This window comes from Hippoglossus hippoglossus, chromosome 23, assembly GCF_009819705.1.
Source record: "Hippoglossus hippoglossus isolate fHipHip1 chromosome 23, fHipHip1.pri, whole genome shotgun sequence".
Lineage (NCBI taxonomy): Eukaryota > Metazoa > Chordata > Actinopteri > Pleuronectiformes > Pleuronectidae > Hippoglossus > Hippoglossus hippoglossus.
Window position 1 is genome coordinate 3,504,457 of NC_047173.1, and position 21,948 is coordinate 3,526,404.

At 42.5% G+C, this 21,948-nt stretch overlaps 1 protein-coding gene across 2 annotated transcripts; it reads right to left on the reverse strand.

Moving 5' to 3' along the window:
• Positions 1–8,793: 8,793 nt before the first annotated feature.
• On the reverse strand, positions 8,794–14,645 carry ccdc107 (coiled-coil domain containing 107). Of its 2 annotated transcripts, none has more exons than XM_034578365.1 (6): positions 14,292–14,645; positions 12,964–13,187; positions 12,146–12,215; positions 11,924–12,014; positions 11,094–11,203; positions 8,794–9,741 (listed from the first exon to the last, which is right to left on the reverse strand). In XM_034578365.1, the coding sequence occupies exons 1-6, from the start codon at positions 14,431–14,433 to the stop codon at positions 9,323–9,325; spliced, it is 1,056 nt and encodes a 351-aa protein (XP_034434256.1). In that variant the 5' UTR covers positions 14,434–14,645; the 3' UTR covers positions 8,794–9,322. The 2 variants fall into 2 exon arrangements, with proteins under 2 accessions (XP_034434256.1, XP_034434257.1); XM_034578366.1 differs by having other exon boundaries at positions 12,964–13,184; positions 14,292–14,644.
• Positions 14,646–21,948: the final 7,303 nt, after the last annotated feature.

The window sequence follows — 21,948 nt, forward strand, 5'->3', positions numbered from 1 at the left end:
GGCAACCTCCAGAGAAAGTCCTCACCCAATTGTGCAGACATTCTCAAGAGTTCTAGTGAGACACACGACTAAAAGTAGCATTTGTAGAAGTATTAGTAAGAGTAATAATAAAGGCAGTGGCACATGTAGTGTTGGTGATACCAGAATTATGAGGCACAATAGCAGAAGTAGAGGCCACAGTAATAACAGCACTGTGTGCAATATAGTCGCAGGAGCGAGAGAATCATTATGTAGGAACCACCGATATGTGAAGTTTTTTAAAGCACTGTCAATGATGGTGCAGACTATACTCCTCCGCTCCTTCAGGATAACGCTGTTTGCATCAATGGCGTACATCAGTGACAACCAAGTTTCATTCCATCTCGGCACTCTGAATCCGAACAGGTTTGTAGATAAGAGGAGAGAAGCAGCTGTGTAGCAGAAGGCCTGTCAGCTGTCAGTCTGTGCTCTACAGTGCACGAGGAGGGGAGAGTGACATCTTTAGGGAGTCGGAGCACAGCTCAATCAACGAGGAGACACGGCAGGCAGCGCTCCTACAATTACATGCATCATTATTCCCCGATGTTTGGCTGCTTTGTAAAACTGTAACCTCTGAGTAATCTAATTACTTATTAACTTTCCTGATCGCATCTGCTGAGGAAGGGATTTTTTTTTGTTTAACATCCCAGTTTTAGAAAAGGCAAATTACAAATAAACATATACCTCACACTTCCACAGCACTGTCCAGCTGAGATAAGAGCAGGGTTTCTAAATGATAAAGAACATTAAGGTATCTGTTTCAAATCTCCTTCCTTCCAAACATGCACACCAACAAAGAGAGAAGTTGACCCCATTTAAAATAGCCAAACAATTTCCAAAATACAAAGTAGGGGACGGGGACAATACTCTAATCTCTAAATTCGATTCCATCATAACAATCAAAAGATCCGGTTGCTGATCCAGTATGTATTTGTTATTGTATCAATTCATTATTACAATTTATTGTGATTTTTGTTTGCTTTTCACAAAACTATGGGAGAAAGTTGAATCCCACACTTCTAAAGATTGTAAATCACGAGTTATATCTCTAAAAACAATGCATGCACATGCCTGTTAACCTTATTCTACTACCAAAAAGTTTTGTTTGTATGCAAACTAAAATATCGATACTTGGTGTCTGAATCAACTCACACAAAATATCACAATTATATGTTGTATCAATTTCCCCCCCACCTCTAATAAAAAGCAAAGACCATATAAAGCTTCACATGTTGAGGAGCCAATACTTGTTTTTCATGGAAAGGAGTTTACACCATTCATACATCCATACACTAGAATCTATTGATACGATCTGCATTCACTCCCGTGTGTCAAATGGCTCAGCAGTAGAAATGGAAGCAAATGCAGATTATATCAATTTCCATTGCAGACAAACCAGATGTCAGTGGTGTGTTTGTGTGTTTGACCAGTGGAAAATGGGCTCGTGAGTGATGCACTGAAAAAGAAGCAACATTAGTCCTGCAGGTGTAGTGACCCTTAACCCGAGGGACCAGGGACAACATCCCTTGGGACTCTTTAACATTCACTTTCTATGACCTTTCCAGTGTGGGTTTTAAAATGAAGCAGACTTAATGGTAATAGATCTCCAGCTGAGGTCGGTTTAGGTCATGAACGTTTTGAAAAACATCTACTGTGATAACATTACTCATTGTCCACACGCTGCTGCTTCCATTTAAAATGAACAAGCTGGTGAATTCAGAATATTGGGATGCTAAATCCCTTTAATGTCTTACTAATGAGGCTATTCGTCACAGAAGATGAAGTATTAGGGACTATAGTGGGTCAAGACGGCCCATAAACGGCTGTCCGTGTACTGAACAATGCAGGAAGAAAATAGCATACAGAGTCTCCCCCTCCCCGCCTCCCTCCCTGCAATCTTTACTAAAAATAGAGCAGCCAGATCTGCTGATCTTTATAAGCAACTACAGAGAAAAATAAGTAAGCCTATATGGATGCCAAGGACTTAGGCTGGTCCATTTTCCCTAGAACCACAGAAGCAGTCCCGGAGGGGAATGAAGGCTAGACAGGCAGCCTTGGCTGATTTCACTTCAGCTTCATAATAACATCAATCAGAAATGCAGGAATGGGGAATGATACAATTTCGCTCAGTGTTGTCTGTGTCGAGGAAAGAAGAGTCGGTTTGAGTCCGAGTGTCTTATTTCAAACTACGTCAATCTAGGCCACAGGAGGGGGCATGGCTCATTTCATTCCAAGAGGCTGTGATTGATACAGAAAATACTGAGGAAGTGGGTAAAAATACATTTTTGGGCAACAACCATACTATTAACTTTTGGTTTGAAAACAGTGTTTTCATAGCATGCGCGGCCTGGTGTTCACAGGAAGCACTTGGTTGTGAGTTGCAGGAAGAGCGAGGCTACGCACAATGGCAGAAATGGCAGAATGTTGAAAGCAGTTGTATCGTTGTAAAATGCAGAATCTATCTACACAACAGCTGCTTGTAAAGACAACAGGGTCAGCGACGCTTGTAAGTGGTTATCCATGCTGCGTTCTCCACTGGTAGCCGAGGCTAATGTCCTTTTTTTTCTTGCTGAAGGGAGTGATGTCAAAGGAGCCTGACGAAACAGTGAAGGTCGAAAAGACCCAATCAGCAAGCGTCTGTGAATTTGTGATTGTTTGTCATCATTTCCAAACATCTCAGTTTCTGCTCGTCCAGATTAAAATGTAGCACCACAGTTTCAAACTAAAACAGGGACAGCAGAATTTCCAAACTTCTCCATTTAAGTGGTTCTAAAACTCCAGAGTAGTGTGGATACAAGGTGTATCTGTACCAGAGTTGGTGCGTTTTCAAACAAAAACTTAGTAGTATAGATGTAGCCTTGGTCATCAGAATAAAGACAAGTTGATTGTATCACAGTCGTGTCTCAGTCTAATAATAATACTATTGACATGTATTCCTTGCATTGAACTGCAGAGCAGTGCCCTTGGCTGACAAAGACACGGAGACGTTTCTGCCTTTTCAGTCTGAACTTTCTGCACTGTCCTGCAAAGACTGTCTGGAGGCTTTTTATCTGATGAAGCACAATACGTCTGCCAAGCTCTCAAAGGTCTGACAACACAATCCCGCTGACTTTAAAGACATCCATGGACCAAAAGGACAGGTCTTTGTCTGAGGCCCACAATATAAAACTCAGCTTTTTCTAAAGTCAATTCCAATCGGGTCAAAAAATAAATAAATGAAATTCTTGCATGTTGAGATCTTGTTCTGTAACAGTGAGAGGGAGAAGTGGCATAACAGGAAGGCCCAGTGGGCTCAGTGTACCATCTTCTTGAAAGCACCAACATTATTCCAATAAATAAATCAAGACAATAGACTCATCACTTCTAGTTTTGCCCTCCATCTCAATATTACATTACTGGTCATTTGTTAAATTGGCAGACTCACAAGAGACAGATCAAAAACAAAGAAAGGTCAAGATCAAAAGCATCTGAGGTCAAAGTGTCCACCGTTTTAATCCCTAGTATGGGATTAAAAGTCTAAACTCCAAAAACACCCAAGGGGGCATATCTCATCTCATGCACTAGCGTACTATCAAAAATGAAATACCGATCCTCCTATACCAACAGTTTTACATTGATAAAACAGGAAAAAAAATTCTATTGCACGTTGTTGTAAAACCCAACAAGTACACAAACGTTCATGAGCGTTTACGCACCAACGTCATAACATCGCGGAGAAAAAGTGCAGCTTCAGTGTCGAGACTGCCAGCCGGAGCCAATAAAAACCTGTGTTTACTGCAGGGTCATTTGACCTGGGAGTGAATGATGATCGTATCCATTCCCATTGCCAACACAAGCCAGTGACCAGTGGGAAAGGGGCCAAAATGTGTGTGTATGTGCCTGGGATGGAGCTTTGCACTTAACTATTATTTTTTTTAAATGTACACTGTGCACTTTGTTTATAACTTTGATACAAGAAGAATAATTTATAGATTGGAATGGCTTGGTAACATGTGAGTCTGGGGGAGTAGGATGGAGGATAGAAGACCCCCACACAGAAGCAGTTACTGCAGTTAATAGTCTCAGCCATGTCATCAGATTGATCAAGGAGCGTCAAAAACGGATAAAGCTCTGCTAAGTGTGATGTAAACATTTGAGTCCATACACAAATACAAAGACTGTCAAAACACTTTCATGCCCCTGAGGGTAATTTGGTATGATTTAGAAGTCCAGTGTCGCCCTGAAGGGAGTGGTGGAAGGAATTAAGAATTTTGTTTTTCTCTGCAGCCCTGCATGCAGCCTCTGCTACAAACACTCTCAGCTCCATTCACAACCGCAGAGTACAATACAAAACAAATTATCCAGCCGACCACAGACCCGTGGATGGAATTAGGCAGAAATCTCAGTGGAAGAAAACTGAGCTGATTAAGTGTTCAGAGAGCCGAGCTAATTTGCGATGAATCCCAGACCTTTTTCCTGTGCTGCATGAGGGGAAGTAATTTATAAAGTCTGTACGTCTAATTAGAAGTTATGATTAGAGGGGGTAGGATAGTTTGAAGAAGTCTTCAAAAATACTTAAGCTTCGTTGGAATTAATGAGGACGGCAGCATGTATTACAGTTTGTCCTGCTCATTGATGTTCAGTCCTCAGTGATTTTCTGTCTGACTCTATTTTTACATGTAGTTTTTTTCCACATAGAATAAATGAATACTGAGGATTTCTCATGCTGACATATGCTACAGGAACAATGTTCCCTGAGAACTTACTGCCTTTGCTGTAACTGTGTTCCTGTGGCTCCATCTGCAGGTAATGACGGGAGCTTCGGTGCTGCCCGTAGTTTGAATCCACCTCAGGGACTGACTGCATGCTGGTTCTGACTCTGCAGATGCAAGCAAGAGGTAGAATGTTGACCGAAGTGATAAAGGTGGAATTAAATGGGTCTTAATGATAGAATTAAGTTTTATTGAATCATCCGACCATCACCTACAAAGTAGCATGACAAAGATGTAATGATATTTTAAGGCTCAACAATTCCATGTTTGACACAGACAGGTGTTTGTGCAGGTATGAGACCTTTTCTCCAGATTGTCCCTAACTGGCCTGTCCACAAACTCTCCTGTGATCATACTGTTTGCCTCACACCCTTTTTCACAGCAGACATTATACAGAGGGAATAAATCTGAAGTAGGCTCCGGAGCGTATCAAAGAAGCAGTCATTGTTAAAATTATCATACACATGTATTATTCACAATGTGGAATAGGGGGAGATAAAACAGATCGTTTCATCCTTTTAATCTGTTTAATATTTATTTGTCTGTGACACGCTATCTGATGCGTGAATGTAGAATGTGACAGGGGCAGACGTAAGGCACAAATTATTGGGATAATGGATTTAAGTGGTAATGGCAGGTTAGATGTCTCCATAAATAGAATATCTGATCATTTTATTTTCCTTTATATTATTCTGTTTGTCCTGTATTTGACCAGGTGGGTCCCATTGAGATACAATGTATCTTGTGCCAAATTAAATGCCGTGAAACCAAATATCCTGCCTGATGCAGTGTAAAATTTTCGAAAACTGACATGACACAAAAAGTTGGGAATGTTGCCTGCATTGAATTCAACATGACAGGATTCTAGGTTTGTGTCAGACTTCCAGCGTCCATGGTGAAGTTGACAGTTTCAAAATGAACACTGCACATAAAAGCTGCTTCTCAACACTTTAGCATGTGTCAGCTCTTTGGTTTTAAGGCTCATAAACACACACTGTGAATACAAGATAACTTACCTTGTCTTTTTCCTCTCAAAGCTTTGTTTTGGCAGCAGCACTGATTGTTGACACTGAAACCCACTAAATGTTTATTGGTGTGTTGAGTTCACAGACCTCAGACGATTACATGCGCCCCACGGTCTGATGCTGCAGTCTCTGTAGGAGACGGTGGTTTTAAATGTCTTTAATGAGCACATGCTTGACATTTATATTAATATTCGCAACTGTCAGAAAATTAATGCCCTTATTATTTTTTGTAGATGACACGGACGCTGACGTGATGGAAATTCCTTTATGACCTGAACGCAGCATTGACCTGATCTATCACCTGAGCGGGTTTTTCCACCACCATGACACTAAATCATATAAATTCATAAATAAAACTATTATTCCTTTATCTAAATAATGTGACTTTCCCTACTTCTTATCACTGACATGATAAAATACAACCAATGCAGAAAACAGCAGAGGAAGGAGATTTAAAGGTTTGGCAGACAATATGTCCAGTATTAGTATCAAAACTATCTATGATTCTAAAAGGAGAACCTTAAGATGATAGCTTTTAAATGTCATACACACCAACAGTACTTTTTTATTTTCTACTAAGACAAGCTGAGGATCTTTTTTACATAACTACCACACTCCCTTTAGAGTCAGTTAATGTAAGCTGTGCATGTGAGCCAACTTCTTACTTGTATTTGTTATCTCCGCCATGCAGGGAGGTGATGTATCCGTCTGTTTGTTTGTTTGTTAGTTAGCAGGATCATACAACCAACTATTACTGGGTTACTTTGAGATACTGAAGAAAACTTTTTTCATAACTTATTTTCTTGTTTTATTTTCTACTAAGACAAGCTGAGATTTTTTTTTTTTCAATCAACTCCGACAGGAAACGTACAATATTCAACACGGAAAGGTGACTTTGGTAAAAGGGAAAGAAACGACAGAAATGTAACAAATAATTTAAGGCAGAGATTTGTGGTACCAAGTGGTGATCAATTCCCTACGTAAGGGTGTCGGAAGTGAAAAGTGAGGCAAACATACTGTGTGTGTGTGGGTGGGTGTACAGGTTCAATATTTCATCCAGAATAAGGCAATGATTCGTGGGTTGTATCATATTATACAATAAATTCTATTTTATAGGGACGTGTCCTTTTGGGCAAAAATTATAATTACGATTATTTTATTGTGATTTCTCCCACATTTCAGCACGTTTTACTACACCAGCCTTCAGGACCTAGAACAGTTAGACCCACCCTGATAGTACGTTGATGTTAATAACCTCAAAGCCTCATCAAGATAAACTCTCCCATGGATTTTAAACCACAATTTCAAAAGGAGTAATGAAACATAAGGCATAAGTGACAATTGATTGCTTTTAAGTACCATTAAAGCAGTAGAAACGTTGAATTCATGTCAGTTGGCTGATCAGATGATTGTCATATTCCTTTCGGATGAGTAAATGAAAGTATCATGCAGTAACATTATGCAGGCGAAAACAGTAATGGCAAATAAAACATGCATAGATATGATTGGATGTATCGACAACATGGCACAAGCCCGAGTTCACACGTCTAAAACGAACATTATAATATTCTACAGGCCTTTACTTCCTTTGTGATGAAAAAAAATTGAATATATCCAAAATAAAAAAAGGATATTTACATTTTCATGTAAGACTTTTATGCATTTCCTCATACAAACGTGACTGACACTTGGATTGTTAGTCCAATAGCAACCTGGGGGTGGCAGCACAGGATGGAAGAGGGTTAAGATGCAACTATAAAACTATAGAACTGTCCCAGTGAGACATGACTGAAATGCAGCAATGTTGGTAGATGTGTGCATGAAGAAAGGAACAGTAAAGGCAAACTAGCAACAACACAGCATAAACCCCTTTTAGCATGGAGCATAGATTGGCATTTTCTGACAGGTAAAAACTTGAACCGATGACTTATTAATTCTGATTAAAAATGGGATTATTAGTATTATAAAATGACTGACAACAGGAGACTACAGGACAGTGTGGGCTCTATTTTCATGTCACTACAAAGAGTCAAACAACAAGCAATAGTAAAAGTAGCTATGTTGGCATTTTCCCCATCGGTTGAACACCCTGTGGTCTCTTCTGGATGTTTGTGCCTAGGTGCAGCTAACATGGTGCAGTCCCATGCTGATAATGAGGCATCACAAGGCAAAGTGTAGGTTTTTCTGAAAAAACTTTTTCCCCACACATAAACTGGCATTTCTAGATTAGGCAGTAGCTTTGATATCTTAGAGCAGATGTTTCCAAAGTCTCAAAGTCTCGGTGGGCAACTGCATCCCCAAACAGTGGAGCCCAGCTGAGCCTCATTACTGTGAAAAGATGGATACAGCAGCATGAGGACGGGAAGGCTCTGCAGCAGGTGATTAAAACCACGCAGAACATCATCAGTATCCATCTACTGCGCATCGGAGATCTCAGAGACACAAGGCACCTGTGCAGAGCCCAAAGGAAACTAAAAGGCGACACAGACACCTGCCACAGCCTCTTCTCCCTGCTGACAAGCGATAGACGTATACCACAACACTTTAGACCATTGTTTATCTCAAGATTTAAAACTACTGAAGTCATCCTCTATTTATTATGTTTTATTTAGATGACTTGATCTTTTATGCATTATTTTTTTATATTAGGATTACATCTGTAATTTTGTTACCCAATCTTCTGTTGCTAACATCTGCATATTTTGTTATATACACTTTTGGAACTACAGCTCACACATATTGGGGACTCTGTGGAACAGGCAGGTGTAATGCAGCAGAGTCATTTAGTGTTAGCTGTGCACGTGAGCCTTAATTTTTTAAACTTGTATTATTTAGCAGGATTACGCAAAAACTACTGGACGGATTATCAACAAAACTCTGTGTAGGATGTGGTACAAGTCAGGGAAGAATCCATTACATTTTGGTGCGAATCCAGGATTTATTTTTCACTTACTTTTATCCTTTTCAATGATTTCCTAAAGAATAAATTATGGATATTGAATTTTTTTTTTTTTTTTTTTTTTTTTTTAAACGGCACATTTAAGGGACTTTTATCTAAAAGTGTGCGATATTTGGTGCAGCTTGATTGAATTTATGGCGAGCGTGGGGCCTTGGCAGGGGTATAGCTCTACTGACTGTTATTTGGACCCATTAGGTCAAACTGGCATCTGACAATTGGCCGTCTCTGTACAATGTGCCCATGGATGTATAACGAACTACCACTGGGTTACTTTGAAACTGTAGAAAACCATGATATTGTAGCACACTGCAGGCATACGAGCAAAAATAGCGCATGCACTTGCATATACCCTGTTTTGCGGTGTGTACAAGATCTATAGCTCGTGCTTGTCTTTGTGTCTATAACAGGAAAATACAGCCCCATGTCTTTGGATATGAGGTTAATGTTTCTTATTAATGCCGTATATGTCTGGGATGAATAGGTAGACAGCATTTTGGAAGGAAAGCCTTTCAGATAATAAATATTCAGAATAACCTATTACATTTCTATACACTGCAGAATTCGTGCAGTCATTCAGGCCTGTTGCGTCGCCTGAGGCCGGATGCAGGCGACACCTCCCCAGTGTTTGGCTCATAAGAGTCCTCTAAAGAAGGCATGAGCTCACGGTCCTCCAGTCCTTCTTCTTCTTCTTCTTCTTCCTCCTCTTCCTCCTCCTCCTCCTCCTCTTCCTCCGCCTCTTCCTCTTCCTCCTCCGACATATCTCCTTCTTTTTCTGCTTCCCCATCAGATTCCTCTGGTACGAGCTCCTTCATCTCTTCACCTTCTGTTGCAGCTTCATCTTTTGCTTCTGAATTTTTCGGAGAGTCTTTTTCCGAGGTCTCTGCTACTCCAGAGGTCTCGCTGTCCCCCAAAGAAGCAGCGGCTGCAGAGAAGTCCTTTACCCCAAGGGACTCGATGAGGTGATCCAGGTTCTTCTCACAGGAGGCCTCTGAAAGAGTCAAAACAAGTGATATTAAAGCTGTGTCTCAATTCAGATAATTGGGCTGTGTCTCCTTCAGAGGTTGCATTTGAAGACCGAATATGTCACAGCGATAAGACTACCAGACTGTCCCATTTCAAAGGCTCTGCAAATACATCCGACAAATGCATTCCATTTAACAAGTGGATCCTTCTCGGGCCAATGTATACCATGATTACAAACCATTTTTTCAAAGAGGGGATGACAAGATGTTCAATGCTCAAGTATCAGGTTTCTGCTAAAACGTTCTCATCATGTCCAACTCCTGCTCTGTTGCTAGGCGACAGCAGTAAGGGTGGGACACGCTGATGACACTGATCACAGAAAAAAATCTGACTATCAGCTCAAAACGTATATGTGATGGATTCTTTTCTAAAAGCCTGTATTTAGGGACCGAATGTCAATGTATGGCTAAAAAACTGTTGGGCTAAAAACTTTGAGGATGATTGGAATAACCTGAATCCCAACAGTTCACAAAATAAATTCAGTGTAATGTACATTTCCACATCACTATTTCCATCAGCAACAGTAAAAACAAGTCATATTGTTTTCATTCACAGAATCTTTCTGATACTCTGCCAGCTTTCCAGCTCTGTTAAGATTAATGTAACTGAGTGTGCGCGCAGGGTTTTGAGAGCGCATTACAAAATCTTAAAGTGAAATCAATGAGTCCTGCTCTGAAACTGAAGAGAGATGGGGACATAACCCCATACTTAAATATTCTCTTGTGAGACATTTATCCTGCCGCTACCTGAAGGTTTTATGAGCCGTTCTCTCTGCGTGAACCAATCTGATTAAAAAAAACACAGGATCACGTTACCGAACCACAGGCTTCACGCAAAAACATGCGAGTCCTGCTGCAGCGAAGACATGAAAAACTTCACACGCTCATGCACCAGGTTGTTTCACGGTGTTAAAGTGGATGCAAAACACTTTTCTGGAGTCATGGATCAGTGTAGCAGCGCAAGTTGAATTTCAAATTGTGGTTTTACAGGACAAGAAATACACTGATGACACACACACACAGTTTGCAGGGTATGAAGCTGTGTTATCGGTATTTCACTATATAAGCTGCAGGTTGTTGTTTTGTATCATCGTTGTACAAATCAGTTGCTATCAGACTATGCTCTGTAACATGTCAATAGGAATATGAATGGAATATTCTATTAGCAACTAATGTATACATCATAATCGCAATAATGTCTGAATGACGTCAATGGTCAGAATATTGCTGACCGTGTAAACATAGACAGTGTGTACAGTTGTTCTGATCTGGATTAGGCTGCGGGGTGAACACAGTCAGAGACAGCTGAGGAGCCCACCGTTTATGTTGAGCGGTGGACAGTCCATTCCTCTCTTCTTCATCAGGAAGCGGATGGTTTGTAGTTGAGACATGATCTCGTTTTTCTGCTCCTGGGCCACTGACTTCACACTGCACAGAGACGAGAAGTGAAAACTACCTTGTAGCAAGAACATGGCCTTTAACTGGAGGAGAAAGATTTTGTAATGACAGGAACCAGTGAAGTATCACATTATTAATTACGTCAGGGCCAGTGGTGAAAAACATTATAACTGCGTTTCATAGGCGAATAATAATTTTGAGATTAGATAATGTTTTTTGGAGGATGAAGCTTGTTGAGCAGGATTTGGTCATACAGACTAGTGTTTGACATTTAGCCTACCTTCACCTATGTAAATAGGGTGGACAAAATAGAAACAACTGGATACCATGGTTGGTAGACTTAATTTACATGTGGCAGAGGTTTTGTGTTGGGAGTGTGTGATATTTAGATTTTTACACAAATATTTGAATTTAACTCAGAATGTAAATAGGTTCCAAATATTATAATATAATGGAGGACGTTGTCAAACATTTTAAAAATAGGCCATTTATAAATAATTGCCAGGTGATCAGAGGGTTGTCGACATTTACATTAAAAAGGGACCAAAGTTTAACACAACGGGAAACGATCCATGTTTCCCTACTCATGCCAGTGAATACACTGTATATATATTACATGTCTGCTAAATGACAAAAAGATGCAGCACAGTAAATAAGGATCATATATCATGGATATGTACACAGAGTATAAAGATGAGGTGTGGTTTGTACACCTGCGGGCCGAAGCATGTGACACTGCTGAGCACTCACCAGTTAGTGAGCGGGTCCAGCTGTGTGAGGATGGAGTTGAGCATCCGCTCAGTCTGTCCGAGTCTTTGTTCCAGCTCGTTCAACTGGTTCTCTGCACAACAAAAAGCAGACAAGGGCAGAAAATGTCTTCATCTAAATATCGCGTGGTAACCAAATATGTGTGACCAGGGAAAAAACAAACTCAGATATGCAAATAGAAACTAGAGCACACGTGATACACACCTGCCTCCACCGATTTTTTGGCCCCTTTCGCAAATTTGTCTTTTTGTGCCTGGTCGTCTGCCGACTTGATCTGAGGGGGAAAAGAACGATTGATTGATTCTCATTTTGCAACTATTGATTGTCAAAGTTAGAAATTCTCTCTCTCTCACACTAGTGCAGTGCACGTTCTGTAAACCTGCCTATTTGAAATGGGCTGTTTGTTTGGTCTGTGGTGATGCTGGTTGAAGTTTCCTTTCTGAAACTGTAAGAGTCACCTGCAGTAATTGGGTCGTGGCAAGTAAAGACCTGATGTAGGACTCAGTCCTCAGAACCCTGAAGCTGCACAACTACTGCACAAAGAGCTGTTCACCTGTTTGTTCAAAGTTCAGTGGAGCTAAACACAGTGTGCAGAACCCTGAACTGGAGAATCAGTTGTTGTTGCTAACACGCGGTTGTCGCGATCTACATTAATGAGTCACAGCCTCCTCTGCTACAGAGCGTCAGCCGCCTGTTAATTCAAAGTTTATTAATATTAAACATATCAAAATCAGAATCTACTACTGTGTTCTTAATGTGCGAGAGGCAAACTCCGGAGAAAGTCCGGATCCCATTGTGCGGACATTCTCTGGAGTTCATGTCTGAAAAACAGCTTTGGTGTTGCAGGCATCATATACTACATAGTGATTTTATTTAATATTTTAAATTCAATTTTTAAGTTTGTCTTGTTTGAGCTGTGTGTGAGTTAATATTTAAAGACTTTTATTGAAGTCATACATTTGAGAATTTTATCGGACGTCTCTCTGGAGGTAGAAGAGATTCAGCTCGTCTGTTTCTCTCACCTTCAGAAACTTGTAGGCTGCAAACACTCCGACTCCGATGGCGTACAGAGGCATCAGTGTGAACACGTAGCCCTTGTTGTTGTTGTTGTTGGACTTGAACTTGTCAGCTTTCAGCTCCTGCTCCATCAGCTTCTTCATCTGCTGCATGTTCTCAGCGGTCTGAGGGGCGCCGGGGCCGTTCACGGTCATGGGCTGACCTCGGACTCCGCCTGGACCCGGACCTGCTTCCGGAAAAGTAAAAAAAACATGCAGTTTCATTCATTCAAGTGACGATGTCTTGGAGAAATCCGAATTAGCTTCTGAACTAGGATTTGTTCGACAGCATTAAAAGCTCCCAAGAATTTGTCATATCACATCACACTGGTTTGAGACGTCGTGTTCCTCTCATATCTGGAGTTGGGTCGATTTGCAGTTTAGGAGCTTACCCTGCTTTTTTTTGTTGTTTATTTGTTTTTATGCAAACCAACTGAACCGAAATATTTCATTTTGGTTCTGGGAATTAAAAAAGCTAGTGATCAATCGGCTGCCAATACATATTGTTATCTTATCTTCTAATTTCTCTTAATAATAATTAAAATGTATAAAGCACTTTTCAAAAACAGAGTTTACAAAGGGCTTTGACACCAAAGCAAGAAAAGAGAGAAATAACAGTGAGCAGGATGCAACGTGACAAGTAGGCCAGACAACCACATTTAGGTGGTCATAACCAAGGTAGTGTTCAAATTAAATCAATAAATATAGAGCAGTGTCAGATGAAAACATGAACACAGAAAAGTAGTAATATGACATGAATAAATGAACAAGTAAAATAAAAGCTGAAAGTAAACGATAAAAAAAAAAAACAGTAAAAGCACGACATAACATAAAAAAGCAAGTCTGACTCACTGACTCTGCAGCCTTTGTCCTATTCCTCACTTTTCCTATGAAACTGGAGCATTTGTTAACCTGCAAGCTATTCTCCAAATCCACGAAACGTTAATATTTCTGCCATATCGTCAATTTGGCAGAACAACGCGTGAAGCCCCTGGTTTAGACAAATCCTAGATCCGCCACTGAATCTGGACGCTGAATTGTTAAAAGGGTCACATGTGAGTATTTACAGTGAGGATTTTTGTTTTAAAGTGAATTGTGCCTCTGATGGTTGCTCCTGTGTTGGACTCTGAGGAACCCAACAGCACCATCACACAACTAAACCCACAAACTGCAGATACACTCCTCTAGTGGGACTTCTGTTGAGGGGGAACTAGTCAGTGCAGGCTGCAGCTGGTGTGACGGACATGGGGGAGCACGGAGGAGCCGTGTCGCTGCGGGATCTCCCTCCTTCTCACCTTTCCTGGAGTAGCGGGAGTCGAACCTCGTGTCCTTGGCCGCGGTCCCGCTGCTGACGCCGAACATCCTCGGCAGGACGACGAAGGTGAAGAGCACGGCGGTGAAAGCCAGGGCGACTTGTTGTGATGTGGACACCGCCATCCTGCACACGACACCAGCGCGGCCGCCGAACAGCGCTCACTGCGGCCCGCTACGCGAGGGGGGGGGGGGGACGGCGAGGGTGGAGCAGGAAGTAGCGGGGTGTAGTTAGGAGGAGAAACAGTGAACACAAGGCGCCATTAGAGGTGTCAGAACACGCTGTTGTGCCCAGAACAGCTGAGCTCCACTCCGCTGCCACCAGGAACGACACTTCCGGGGGGAAGACCTTTCACAATAAAAGCCTTCACGAAGAATCACGCCGTTGTTTTTAGCTGTTCATTAATATCACATTTTGCCATCTGTGTGTTTTTATATATTTCAAAACTATGATAATTCACACAAGAAGTGGGGGGAACAGAGGGGTCCATTTTATAATAATAATAATAACTTTATTTATATAGCAGTTATCTAAACACTTTTACAATGTACTTCCAAAATACAATACATACTTTGAGCAAAGCTTGCTAGCTCTGTTTAAACACATTCTGTACTTCTGTAGAAATGTTTGTAACAAATTTTTATATTTATTGTTAGTATTGCTATTAAGTGACATGTTTTTAAAGGTTCAGTGTGTAAGATTTAGTGGCATCTAGTGGTGAAGTTGCATGTTGCAGCTGAATACCCCTCACCTCACCCTCCCCTTCCAAACATGAAAGAGAACCTGTGGTAGCCTTCAGTTGTCATAAAAACTCAAAAGGTGTTTAGTTTGTCCAGTCTGGGCTACTGTAAAAAACATGGCAGCCTCTGTAGAGAGGACCCACTTCCGATATATATATATAAAGTATTTAAATATAAAGTCCCATTCTAGGGTAAAGACAACAACAATTAATACAATTTAGATGAAACATACTAGTGAAAACATCACAAGAATTATTTTATATTTAATTTCTGCCAATAGATCCCTTTCACCTAACTCTTACACACTAAACCTTTAAAGACTACTGACGGGACAGAGGCACTTCAAGGGCCAATCAGATTTTTAGCTTGGGCCAGTTTTGCCCAGTAGTTGCAAACATAAAGATGAAAACGAGGTGTGTATTCTGTGATGCTTTCCAGAAGGCAGATGAACAAACATGCATTTTGCTGGAGTGAGATGGACCCATGAGGTTTTACCGGAAACAGTGGGTTCTGTTAATGTCCTCTAATGTTGGCTGTTAGGCTTGTGTGGTTTCGTTCACACCCCTTTCAATACTGGTGTAATATGAGTGCCATACAATCCTCGGTTAATGAACTCTATAGGAGATAACTGCAACGGACTGTTTGAAGTGTAATTTACCAGAGTTTTTCAGGAGGAATTGAGAAAAAGAGGCCCCCAGTTTATATGTAAGTAATGGTGCAGGTGTTTATACAGTAATAGTGTGTGATGGTCTTAATACTTTACCACAAGTGGCTGGTATCTGTGTTATTCCTATTAGCTGTGCTCCAGGCCTCAGCATCCGTGACCTGCGAGAACAGACTTTGCACGAATAGCAAACAACAAATTAGAAAAAGCAACACATTTCTTTTGGTATGCAATTCCGTTGTGTGTGTATGCAACAGAACTACACCTTCTTCAAATATTCAATGTTGATCTGTTAGCAAGTGCAAGGGCAGTGTCTGCTCTTTACTCTGAATGTCACTTTAATTGAGTCTGATTTTAAGGGGCCTGCACTGAAAAAGTGCACATACAAAACTATTTTATAAATCTGTTTTATATTTAATCCAAAATCCACAAAAGAAATGATCAACGTAGACGATTATGTCTCCACTGGGCAAGTTGAATGGTGAAAAATGTGGCTCACGCATGTTTATCTGCTAACCCTGGGTTTTCCATGGCAGTTTTCCTATATCTATTATTTAGCATTAATAAAAAGATAAGTCCCTGTTTAAAAGCAGCCCTGATAAATTCGAGCGTTCTAGTTGTGTAAAAATAAATTTAAATGGATTAATAAAGGGACAAAAATCACATCTAAGGCACAAACAGAGACCATAGCTATATAAGAGGTAGACCTGTTCTGACAGTCATTAATAAAACAAGACAGTAAAACATATTTTACAGATTTACACTCACTTATCTATTATACACATTGTGTGTGGTAGATTACATACAGCACATTGTTGAGTGTATTTATATCCCAAGTCAAAAATGTGATGGTCAAATTTGGGCAGCTGAAAAGTTTACTCTGTGTGTGTGTGTGTGTGTGTGTGTGGTCATTGCTCGTCTCCTCCAGGTGGAGGCAGTGTAGGACCATACAACAGTTGTGGTTTTAACATGGAAAAGGGACAAAAAACACAGTGAGAGTGAGTCGTTGTGTCATATAAAGACAATATTTGACTGTGTGTGTGTGTCTCCATCAATATAAAGAGACTGGGTCTCGCTGTGTTACTCAGGCTGAGCTGCAGCGTCTATTCTCAGGTGTGATCCCACCACCGAGCGGTACGGGGGCTTTGACCTGCTCCGTCTCCGACCTGGGCCGGTGCACCCCTCCTCAGACGACCTGGTGGTCCCGGGCTCCCCCAGAAGAACCATATCGATACCGAACTTAGTGCGGACACCCGATCAGCACAGTCCGCTGCAGCTCAGAGATCCAGAGCTCCACCGATCCTCCAGACTCAGCCTCCCGGACACTGGGATCACTGGTGCGCGCCACCGCACCCGGCGACAGCTTCTTCATCCAGAGAGGTGGAGAGGTGCTGCTACTTTGTGACGTCATCACAAAGTAGCAGCAGTTTGTGACGTCATCAGGGGGACACGCTGCCACGTCATCTGGTGGCAAAGATAGAAACTACAAGTACAGTTTGAATGTGACTGAATGGAGTTTAATTCCAGATCACTGCCACTTCTCTGACTTTCTCTGTTCAAAGTAAAGTTTCAAACCTGTAAAATGTAATGTTTGTTGTGCCACTTGCTGCCACACAATCTCAAACGAGAACACGTTCACAATAAAGCTTAACAGCAGAGTTCTTTAAGTTTTTTTTCCTTTGGAGATTGTGGTAAAATGGTTAAATATTAACTTCATCTGTCCAAAACAACTCTGTCTGATCCAGATGTTGCTCTGAGACTTCATAGGTGGCAGGTAAGATTTTTTTATGACATCTCTTTTATGGAGAACCTCTCCCTGTCTGACCTTCATGTTACTTCAACATTAATTCAAATACATGGGAATTAAAAACATGTATCCGGGTGGTCTTGCTCAAATGTAAGTTATCATTGTTTGATTTATTATTTTTAGGACTTCATTTATTTGTTTTGAGTGCGATATAAATACTATTATTATGATGATTATTATTATTATGGCGCAGGAGAGTGTCCGCTGATGACATCACAGTGTAGCAGCACCTCTCCACCTCTCTGGATGAAGAAGCTGTCGCCGGGTGCGGTGGCGCGCACCAGTGATCCCAGTGTCCGGGAGGCTGAGTCTGGAGGATCGGTGGAGCTCTGGATCTCTGAGCTGCAGCGGACTGTGCTGATCGGGTGTCCGCACTAAGTTCGGTATCGATATGGTTCTTCTGGGGGAGCCCGGGACCACCAGGTCGTCTGAGGAGGGGTGCACCGGCCCAGGTCGGACACGGAGCAGGTCAAAGCCCCCGTACCGCTCAGTGGTGGGATCACACCTGAGAATAGACGCTGCAGCTCAGCCTGAGTAACACAGCGAGACCCAGACTCTTTATATTGATGGAGACACACACAGTCAAATATTGTCTTTATATGACACAACAACTTACACTCACTGTGTTTTTATCTTATTTCCCATGTTCAAACCACAACTGTTTGATGGTCCTACACTGCCTCCACCTGGAGGAGAGGCGCAATGACCACACACACACACACACACACACACACTTGAGCTGCTTTCAGACATGCTCTGAACTTTGGATAATCTCCTCACATTCTCTGGGGGTATGTATGGAAGAAGCCAACTGTCTGAGTGAGAGCCTGTGGAGTTTCTCCTGCCAGCTCCCTAACTGCAGGGAGCTCATGTGAGATCACAGCAGGAGATTCTCCGTGTAGCAAAGCTTGACGTCCCTTCATCACAAACTGTGAGCTGGAAGTAACCAGCAAGGATCCATCTGCAGACACATCTCTGTGGATCTGGATCAGGAATAACGCAGGGAAGTATGATATTAAATGGAAAACCAAAAGCATGTGAGGCTAAACTTTGAGCAGCTGACAAGTTTACTGTGTGTGTGGTCATTGCTCCTCTCCTCCAGGTGGAGGCAGTGTAGGACCATCAAACAGTTGTGGTTTTAACATGGAAATAAGATAAAAACACAGTGAGTGTGAGTTGTTGTGTCATATAAAGACAATATTTGACTGTGTGTGTGTCTCCATCAATATAAAGAGTCTGGGTCTCGCTGTGTTACTCAGGCTGAGCTGCAGCATCTATTCTCAGGTGTGATCCCACCACTGAGCGGTACGGGGGCTTTGACCTGCTCCGTGTCCGACCTGGGCCGGTGCACCCCTCCTCAGACGACCTGGTGGTCCCGGGCTCCCCCAGAAGAAACATATCGATACCGAACTTAGTGCGGACACCCGATCAGCACAGTCCGCTGCAGCTCAGAGATCCAGAGCTCCACCGATCCTCCAGACTCAGCCTCCCGGACACTGGGATCACTGGTGCGCGCCACCGCACCCGGCGACAGCTTCTTCATCCAGAGAGGTGGAGAGGTGCTAATACACTGTGACGTCATCGGCGGACACTCTCCTTACCCATCTGGTGACCAAGATAGAAACTACAAGTACAGTTTGAATGTGACTGAATGGAGTTTAATTCCAGATCACTGCCACTTCTCTGAGTTTCTCTGTTCAAAGTTAAGTTTCAAACCAGTAAAATGTAATGTTTGTTGTGCCACTTGCTGCCACACAATCTCAAACTAGTGCGATATAAATACTATTATTATGATGATTATTATTATTATGGCGCAGGAGCGTGTCCGCCGATGACGTCACAGTGTAGCAGCACCTCTCCACCTCTCTGGATGAAGAAGCTGTCGCCGGGTGCGGTGGCGCGCACCAGTGATCCCAGTGTCCGGGAGGCTGAGTCTGGAGGATCGGTGGAGCTCTGGATCTCTGAGCTGCAGCGGACTGTGCTGATCGGGTGTCCGCACTAAGTTCGGTATCGATATGGTTCTTCTGGGGGAGCCCGGGACCACCAGGTCGTCTGAGGAGGGGTGCACCGGCCCAGGTCGGAGACGGAGCAGGTCAAAGCCCCCGTACCGCTCGGTGGTGGGATCACACCTGAGAATAGACGCTGCAGCTCAGCCTGAGTAACACAGCGAGACCCAGACTCTTTATATTGATGGAGACACACACACACAGTCAAATATTGTCTTTATATGACACAACAACTGACACTCACTGTGTTTTTATCTTATTTCCATGTTAAAACCACAACTGTTTGATGGTCATACACTGCCTCCACCTGGAGGAGAGGAGCAATGACCACACACACACACACACTCAGAGTAAACCTTTCAGCTGCTCAAAGTTTAGCCTCACATGCTTTTGGTTTTCCATTTTCATTTCCATTCTTCCCTGTGCTTTTCCTGATCCAGAGTCATTGGCTGCAGAGTTCTGCAGTCTGAGATCATTTAGATTAATGAAATTAAAAATATATATATATTGTTTCTAATATTACATTTGTTTTAAGTCTCTGGCCTGGACATTTGGTTTCTTCCAAACAACCCCACCAGAGAATGTAAGGAGATTATCCAAAGTTCAGAGCATGTCTGACAGCAGTTCAAGTGTGTCTGCGTTTGTGTGTGGTCATTGCTCCTCTCGTCCAGATGGAGGCAGTGTAGGTCCATCAAACAGTTGTGGTTTTAACATTGAAATAAGATACAAAACATAGTGAGTGTTTGTGTCATATAAAGACAATATTTGACTGTGTGTGTGTCTCCATCAATATAAAGAGTCTGGGTCTCGCTGTGTTACTCAGGCTGAGCTGTAGCGTCTATTCTCAGGTGTGATCCCACCACTGAGCGGTACGGGGGCTTTGACCTGCTCCGTGTCCGACCTGGGCCGGTGCACCCCTCCTCAGACGACCTGGTGGTCCCGGGCTCCCCCAGAAGAACCATATCGATACCGACCTTAGTGCGGACACCCGATCAGCACAGTCCGCTGCAGCTCAGAGATCCAGAGCTCCACCGATCCTCCAGACTCAGCCTCCCGGACACTGGGATCACTGGTGCGCGCCACCGCACCCGGCGACAGCTTTTTCGTCCAGAGAGGTGGAGAGGTGCTAATACACTGTGACGTCATCAGGGGGGATACGCTCCTGCGTCATCTGGTGACTAAGATAGAAACTGCAAGTACAGTTTGAATGTGACTGAATGGAGTTTAATTCCAGATCATTGTCACTTCTCTGAGTTTCTCTGTTCAAAGTAAAGTTTCAAACCAGTAAAATGTTATGTTTGTTGTGCCACTTGCTGCCACACAATCTCAAACTAGAACACGTTCACAATAAAGCTTAACAGCAGAGTTCTTTAGGTTTTTTTTCCTTTGGAGATCGTGGTAAAATGGTTAAATTTTAACTTCATCTGTCCAGATGTTGCTCTGAGACTTCATAGGTGGCAGGTAAGATTTTATTATGACATCTCTTTTATGGAGAACCTCTCCCTGTCTGACCTTCATGTTACTTCAACATTAATTCAAATACATGGGAATTAAAAACATGTATCCGGGTGGTCTTGCTCAAATGTAAGTTATTATTGTTTGATTTATTATTTTTAGGACTTCATTTATTTGTTTTGAGTGCGATATAAATACTATTATTATGATGATTATTATTATTATGGCGCAGGAGCGTGTCCGCCGATGACGTCACAGTGTAGCAGCACCTCTCCACCTCTCTGGATGAAGACGCTTTCGCCGGGTGCGGTGGCGCGCACCAGTGATCCCAGTGTCCGGGAGGCTGAGTCTGGAGGATCGGTGGAGCTCTGGATCTCTGAGCTGCAGCAGACTGTGCTGATCGGGTGTCCGCACTAAGGTCGGTATCGATATGGTTCTTCTGGGGGAGCCCGGGACCACCAGGTCGTCTGAGGAGGGGTGCACCGGCCCAGGTCGGAGACGGAGCAGGTCAAAGCCCCCGTACCGCTCAGTGGTGGGATCACACCTGAGAATAGACGCTGCAGCTCAGCCTGAGTAACACAGCGAGACCCAGACTCTTTATATTGATGGAGACACACACACAGTCAAATATTGTCTTTATATGACACAACAACTCACACTCACTGTGTTTTTATCTTATTTCCATGTTAAACCCACAACTGTTTGATGGTCCTACACTGCCTCCACCTGGAGGAGAGGAGCAATGACCACACACACTCAGAGTAAAGCTTTCAGCTGCTCAAAGTTTAGCCTCACATCCTTTTGGTTTTCCATTTAATATCATACTTCCCTGCGTTATTCCTGATCCAGATCCACAGAGATGTGTCTGCAGATGGATCCTTGCTGGTTACTTCCAGCTCACAGTTTGTGATGAAGGGACGTCAAGCTTTGCTACACGGAGAATCTCCTGCTGTGCTCTCACATGAGCT